General features: G+C 39.2%; 1 protein-coding gene across 1 annotated transcript in view; it reads left to right on the forward strand.

Annotated features, from left to right (window-relative positions):
* Positions 1–8,226, forward strand: part of LOC106881863 (probable UDP-sugar transporter protein SLC35A4) — a 99,945-nt gene extending 91,719 nt beyond the window's left edge. The window contains exons 11-14 of the mRNA XM_052972245.1: positions 5–87; positions 2,353–2,452; positions 4,751–4,809; positions 6,663–8,226. Coding sequence (XP_052828205.1) covers positions 5–87; positions 2,353–2,452; positions 4,751–4,809; positions 6,663–6,851 — 431 coding nt within the window. The 3' untranslated portion in view covers positions 6,852–8,226. The remainder of the gene's footprint in view (positions 1–4; positions 88–2,352; positions 2,453–4,750; positions 4,810–6,662) is intronic.
* Positions 8,227–8,232: the final 6 nt, after the last annotated feature.

The raw sequence follows: 8,232 nt of genomic DNA on the forward strand, positions 1-8,232 counted from the left end.
AAAGGTTTATTCATGATTGTCCTCTACTGCTTCATTTCTGGACTCTCCGGGGTTTACACAGAGTATATTCTGAAACAAAATTCTCAGGTAAACAACTTTTCTGAAGCTTATAACTACAATATATATATATATATATATATATATATCATCATCATCATCATCGTTTAACGTCCGTTTTCCATGCTGGCATAGGTTGGACGGTTTGATTGGGGACTGGCAAGCCAGGAGGCTGCACCAGGCTCCAATCTGATCTGGCAATGTTTCTACAGCTGGATGCCCTTCCTAACGCCAACCACTCCAAGAGTGTAGTGGGTGCTTTTTATGTACCACCGGCACAGGGAGCCAATCAGGCAGCACTGGCAACAACCCAAACATGTATAGTGCTTATTGTGTACCACCAGCACAGGAGCCAGTCAGGCGGCACTGGTGTTGGTCACAACTACAATTTCCATTTGATTGTGATTTGATTTTGATTTTACTTGACTCAATAGGTCTCCTCAAGCATGTCATGTCGCCAGACGATCCAAAGGTACTTTTTTAAGTGGGCTGGTTATGCGACACTGGTGTAGGCTATACCTGTGATCTCACTTTACTTGCTGGGTCTTCTCAATCACAGCATATCTCCAAAGGTCTTGATCTTGGTCTTTTGTCATTGCCTCTATGAGGCCCAACGTTCGAAGGTCATGCTTCACCAACTCATCCCATATATTCCAGGGTCTCCCTCTTCCATGGGTTCCTTCCACTGTTAGGGAGTGACACTTCTTCACACAACTCTCCTCATCTATACACAGCACATGACCATACCAGTGCAGTCGTCTCTCTTGCACACCACATCTGATGCATCTTATATCCAACATTTCTCTTGGATGCCACATTGAGATTCAAATAGGATATCATTTACGAGACACACATTCAGGCGGGTAGGAAGAATATTTGTCAGAACCTTGCCAGCAGCTGATAGTAGAGCAATAACTCTGTAGTTACCACACATTGTTCTGGCTCCTTTTCCTTTATAGAGGGGAAGAATAATAGCATCCTTCCACTCCTTAGGCATTGCACCATCCCTCCAGACTGCACTAATAAGTTCATGAAGGGACTGTATGATGTAATCACCACCAAATTGCAAGACCTCAGCACAAATTCCATCCTTTCCAGGTGCCCTACCAAGATTCAATTCACTTATTGATGCCATTACTTCATCTATTGAGGGCGAGGAGTCTAAGGAGCCAATGATAGGTCTTTGTTGCATAGTATCAATCACTGTTTCATCCACAACTGACTCATGGTTTAGGAGTTCAGAGAAGTGTTCAATCTAACGACCAGTATAAGCATGGCCACTCCACTACCAATGTGCACCAAATGAGAACAAAGAGCAGTGATCTGAGAGATAGTAATGGTGTACCGGCTTACCATTACTTTCCGTGACTTTCATTACCTGATCTAACAACTTGATACCTCTGTAATTATTTGTATCTAAAGCGTCACCTTTACCTTTGTAGCAGTTGACTATGGTGCTGCTACACCAGTCATTGGGCATGACTCCTTCGTGTATCACCTGGTTAGCAATATGGGTGACTAGGCTATAGCTGACACTGCCAGATATTTTGAGCATCTCTGCAGTAGAGGCGTCTCCAAACGTCTTTCTATGCAGCCTCGTTTAGTGCAAGTGTACCATCATCCATGCGAACACATTTCTCTCCGATGACATCACGATTCTCTCTCACACACTGTCTTGCAACACGAAATACCTCAAGTCTTTGGTCCTCACAGCGCAGAACATTGGCAAACTTTTTCTTATCTGCTTCCCCTCTGGTTCAATAAACTTGTCTCTTAGCTTCCCTTCTGGCAGTCTGATACAATTCCCTGCTACCTCCATTCTTCCTGTCCTGTTCCTTTTGTCTAATAGCCCTGTCAACCACCTTGTTCCACCACCATGTTACCTTGGGTCGAGAGGGGACTTTACACCAGCCACAGATCTGGTCGGTGGCTCTCAGTAGGTTGTCCCGTAGAAACCTCCAATTGTCTTAGAACCTTTCCTCTTTTAATCCACCAGTCTTTTCAGGAGATGGCCTACAAAATTACCTTCTTGACAGAGCTGCACAAAACCAAAGGTCTCCTTACTTTGTACTCAGTCTCTTTCTATTTCTTTCCTTTAACAAACCATGTTCCTCTGTGTGTGTGTGTGTGTGTGTATGTGTGTGTGTGTTGGCATAAGCATAGCTGTGTGGTCAAGAAGCTCACTTTGCAACCAAGGGGTTTGGGGTTCAGTCCCACTGTGTAGCCCATCGTATGTGTGTGTGTTTTTTGGGGTGGCAGTCATTAAAACTTTTTTTTTTAAACTTTATTTTTCAGAGTTCCCTTCATTTGCAAAATATTTTATTATATTCCTTTGGTATTGTACTCAATTTCGGGATGTGGACAATCCAAGCCAGCAATCATTATGAAGAAAAAGGTTAGATATTTTTTTTTTTTTTGCTTTCACTCACAAAAAGGAAACCAATAATAATAATAATAATAATAATAATAATAATAATAATAACGATAGTAATAATAAGATAGAGAAATTAAGGCAAATAGACCAGATATAGTTGTCAAAGATCATGAAGGAAAAAAATGCCTTCTAATTGATGTTTCAATACCAGCAGATGACAACGTTTCTCTAAAAGAAATGGAAAAACTTTCAAAATACAAAGACCTGGAAATAGAGATAACTCGAATGTGGAATCTAAAAACAGAAACAATTCCTATCATAGTAGGTGCCTTAGGTATAATAAAAAAATATTCAGACAAATACATAACAAAAACACCAGGACTTACAAATATATATAACATACAGAAAATTGCACTACTGGGTACTGCACACATTCTACGCAAAACACTTTCAATACAGTAAACATAAGAGCACCACAGCAAACCACAGCACATACCCAAGGCGCACAGAGCTGCGCTCGGTAGTGAAGTGAAAGCACGTTATAAAAATAAAACTACTGAATAATAATAATAATAATAATAATAATAATAATGATAGTAATAATAATAATTATAATAACAACAACGAGTTTCTCTGCCCTAGGTGTACGGAAAACACTCGACGAGAAATGGAAGAAAATTTGAAGAAAGACAAAAAAAAAAACAACATAATAATAATAATAATAGTAATAATAATAATAATAATAATAATAGATGCAGTTCTAGGCAGTGGTGCTCATGGCTTTTGTTCTTAACTGATTGGAAGTGTTATCATGTACATTGTTTTGTCTTGGTATAAAAGACAGGCAACAAAAAATATTCTGCTCAATACCACGGATTTGCTTGTCAGTTGTTTGACCTTAACCAGTTGAGCATGTCCCTTGGTGGCTGATACAGTATGTGCATCTCTGATCATGAGCAGAAGTAGTGGGGAAGCATCATAGCTGTGTGTTGGAAGGAATTCTTTAAGGTTTGAATAATTCACCTTTGGAAACATATTTAAACAACCCTTATTCAGGGACCTTTTGAGCGGATGGGCTACTCAACCTGAAGAGAATTCTAATTGGGCCCCATCTGCAAGGTCATGTACCATTTATCCTGATATGAGATCACCATGTCGTGCAAATATCGGTTGTGATGCATGTGCCTGGTGTACCCTTATCAGACAGTTATGATGGGTATATTGGGCTTCGTATATTTCTACCTCAGTGTCACTTTGATGGCGTGCACTGCTCTCTCACTCAATGATAATAATAATAATAACAGCAACAACAATGGTTTCAAATTTTAGCAGTTTTGGGGAGGGAGTAAGTCGATAACATCGACTCGAGTTCTCAACTGGTACTGGTTTCATTGACCCAGAAAGGATGAAAGTCAAAGTTGACCTTGGCAGAATTTGAACTGTGTGTGAAGATGGGTGGTATACCACTAAGCGTTTTGCCTGGTGTGCTAACAGCCCTGCCACCTTAATAATCTTCATTGTTTAATGTCCGCTTTCCATGCTGGCATGGGTTAGACGGTTTGACTGAGGACTGGCAAGCCAGCGCAGTTGTCTCTCTTACACACTACATCTGATGCTTCTTATGTCCAACTTATCATAATAATGATGAGTAATAGTAGTAGTAGTAGTTTAAATTACATTGAGGTCAGCTGTGGCTTTCATCCCTCCCCAGTTGATAAAATAAAGAAGCAGTCTAGCACCCCCACCTCAAAATAACTGGCCTTATGCCTAAATTAGAGACAGTTGTCATTTCAGTCATTCTCCATTGGTGCCTTCAGCTGTCTTGGTCCTCAGTACATCTTGCTAACTTACCAGTAGCTCTGTTTGTACTGTTCTTTTATAGAATGAAATATTTAGGAGTCCATAACAAGCAGCTCATAAACTCTTGCATCCTGAATACACCAAATTTCTAGATTTTTTTAATATCTTTGTTAAAAAGCAATTTGCATCAGATGTTTTCATTTCTTTTATTCCTGTTGTTGTTTCCGATCTCAGCAAGAAACACTTTGAAGCTGCATTGGAACTGTGTCAGGAACCTGGTCCACAGCCAGCGCAGTGGAAATTTTGACACCAAAAAATAAATGTTTAAGTGAAGTTAACAGTCTTTGTGTGTTTTCGAATGGTTAATATGCGTCTTACACTCTGTAATCATTTTAGTTTCAACTCACAGTCTTGGATCAAATTACATGCCAGACACGTACACCTCTGAAATTATGACAGTTTCAGCCAGACTAATTGATATTCTAATTGTATTTTGTTTCTTCTCTGATACATTTTCAGATAGTTTTTCCCTTTTCAAAGGATATTCTATATACACATGGATCATTATCATTACTCAAGTAAGGATATGTTGCTGGGTTTCTTTTTCTTTTTCTTTTTTTGTATTAACATCCATTCATAACTTGCATCATCATCATCATCATCACAATAAGAAAAACTGTCTATCATTTTATCAATTGCATTTTATTTTATTTTGTTTTAGTTATCATTTTTGCAGTTGATTATAGAATATTATTTTTATTACATCATATTAGTTGACAAGTTAAGACATATCAGAAATTAAAAAAGGGAAAATAATATAATTCAGTTTAAAGGGGATGACTGAGGCATATGAAAAGTATTATTCTCTTATAATTAAATTTCATAAATTTGTATGAGCTAATTAACTTAGAGTGGTTGTTAACTAGTTATTTTTAATAATCAGCTACTAAATGTATTTATATTTACAATTTCAAGTGAAATAGGCATAATTCCAGTCTTCTTGCGATATTAGTAATGACTAACAATTAATCATGGTCTTATAAAAGTGGGTTTTCCAATTCTGTCGGTGATGTTAATGTGCCATGTGTCGAAGGTCCTGTGTCACTTTGATGATTCAGTGCCCTGTGACAGAGAACAATGCAAATCCAATGTAAAATTTTTGCACTTTTATTTTTTTCTCTCTTTATTTTCGACTGGTTTCCAGTCACTTGAAGTGACTCATGGACATCATTTGGACCCAGAACGTAGAGGGACTGAATGAAATGTATTAAATAGGGCTACTGTCCCCAAACATAGTCTTGGGACTCAACGCTTTGTCTGTTATTAATCATACTTGCTTATGACTTGTTTCCACTGTTCTTGACTTTCCATTTGCCCTCAAGAGAAGGCCTTCCCCTCTGAAGTCTTGTTGGCTTTGAATTAGATAGAAGAAAACTGTGCCAAAACATGATGTGTGTGTGAGCATAAGATCAAAAAATATATTGCAGTATTTGGTTCCAACCAAGTTATCTTCCTTTTCACCAAAGTAGAATTTCACCATCAGACGAATAGAGGTGAGTAAAATAAATGCCATCACCAAAAGGTCATTGTAAAGCAAATAACCACCATAATTGATGTCCAGACTACAGTGGAAAAAGGCAAGCCACTGGATTTGGATTAAAAGAGATGATAAGCAATGAATATTGAGCAGAACTGAGTAACCAGTTGCTCTAGTAAGTGGAACCTCATTTCAGTGAGGTGGGGTTGGTACTCAGTGATGCCGTAGAGAAGTAGGCCCTGAAACAACACGTATTCTCTTCTGATGACTCAATAAACTTGCTAGCATCTGCGGTGGAACTTGCGTCTGCAAGTTGTTTGCAAAAATCCAATGCTTCTGTAACCTTGCTCTGTTTCTAAGTTGGGGTGTTGGCCCTGGGGAGAGACAGTCTGTATTTGTTTGGCTTCGTATCCTTTGACTTGTCCTGCAGTGGTGGTGGGGGGGGGGTGCCTGTCAAGGAGTTTGTGCTCCACTGGCATGGCTCTCAGGGTTGTCGAGGCACACAAGCCACTTCACTGCAACAAGTCCTGGACCTTTTGCTATGGCATTTATTTTATCCACCTCTATTTGTCCGATGGTGAAATTCTACTTTGGTGCAAAAGAAGATAACTTGGTTGGAACCAAAATGCTGCAAAACATTTTTGTAAGCTTATTCTCACACACTCGCAACATGTTTTGGCACAGTTTTCTTCTACCAAATTCCACGCACAAGTTATCCAGTCAGTGTAAGGCTTTGGTAAAAGACATTAGCATAAGGTACCATGTATTGAAATTGATCCTGAATCTATATATGCTAACCACAAGCCTGTGGTATTTTTTTTTTAAATTTAGATTTTACGTTTTTTTAGAGTTGTTTCTGTTGTCAAATGTTTTCTCTGTTACTTGTCATTTCAGGCTGTCAATGGTCTCATCATGTCCGCCGTCATGAAACACGCCAGCAACATCACTCGTCTATTTATCATCTCCTGTGCTATGCTCATCACCACTGTACTTTCCATCCTCATCTTCAATCTCCAGCTGAACATTTACTTTGGTTGTGCCTTCATTTGTGTTATTATAGCCTTGGCCCTTTACCACACCTAATGGCCTGGTGGGGTGGAGGGGCTGTCCCCTGGTCACAGTGGTGGCAGTGGTGGTGGTGGTGGTGGTAGTGGCGGCAGCGGCAGCAGTGGAGTTGGGGATTGAGTGAAATTAGTCATTTGGCCATTGTTACATGCAGTGTGTGAGAGGGGTGTTGCCGTGGGAGAGAGAGAAAAAAGAGAGTCGGAGGGAAACGAAAGCCTCACCATACCCTAATTTCCTCTAAAGGAAAATCTATGTATTCCCTGTTACTTTGAGACAGGAGCTGTTTTCTGTTCGTCCCCTTTTTAGTCTGTCCTTTGCTGTTGCTATTTCTAAAATGTCCTTCCTGCCCTCCTGCTGTACCTTTCAGCTTCATGATTATGTGTTGTGAAAATATTACAGATGTGTATGGTAGTCCGCTTCTAATTGTCTTCCTCTCTAACTCCTCCTCCCTGTTCTTCCTGGTTGATACATAGCTAGATAGACACACACATACATATATGTGTAGCATATAAACACACTTGCACACGCACACGGTATTTACTAGTATATTCATACATCAATACATATATTGTAACTCAGTGAGCTAGCACAAATTTCCTTTATGTTTTACATCAAAGAATCTACTTTACAGTCAATAAACTTTTATATTTAGCCGTAAATAATTCATAATTACCGAATATTTATTGCGGACTCATAGCAAAGCAGAGCACGCATGTGTCTCTTTATGATACATATATATACAACACACGCACACACACACACATACTTAAATGACATGTATGTATGTTTGTTTGTTTGTTTGTTGGACTTCTTCATGGATTTGATCCAACTATTTCCCTGCTCCTTGAGTTGCTCCAAAGCGATGGCATGAAGCTTTTGCCCCAGATCACATGCAGCGGGAGATTGAACCCCGGCACCGTGGTTTTCGCAAAAGCAAACTTCTAAACGTCACAGTCACTCCTGTAATTTTGCAATTTTTCTGTGGTTGTTGGATTGGAGAGGAGGTAAAATGCATCCGAAATTATTTATATTTCTATTTTGTGTTCCTAACCGGAGCAGAAAGCTGACGAGTGATGCATGTCTTTTTGTTTTGAAAAAGGGACAATAGCGACAATAATGAAAAGAAAGGCCATCAAATTGCCATGTAAGGTTAAAGAGAGTTTGTGTGTGTATGTCTGTGTATATTGTATGTGTTGATGAAGCAGACAGCATTGAGTAATTTCTATTTTTCAACATGTGACATACTCATGGTATATTTTATTTTGCTTGTACACCTATGTGTGTATATATCTCACATGTACTATACAAATATTTATATACACTCTCACGTGTGTGTGTGTATGTATGTATTCTTTCTCTTCCCCCCCCTACCCCTCTTCCCTCTCTCTCACTCTTTCTC

Source organism: Octopus bimaculoides, chromosome 12, assembly GCF_001194135.2.
Source record: "Octopus bimaculoides isolate UCB-OBI-ISO-001 chromosome 12, ASM119413v2, whole genome shotgun sequence".
Taxonomy (NCBI): domain Eukaryota; kingdom Metazoa; phylum Mollusca; class Cephalopoda; order Octopoda; family Octopodidae; genus Octopus; species Octopus bimaculoides.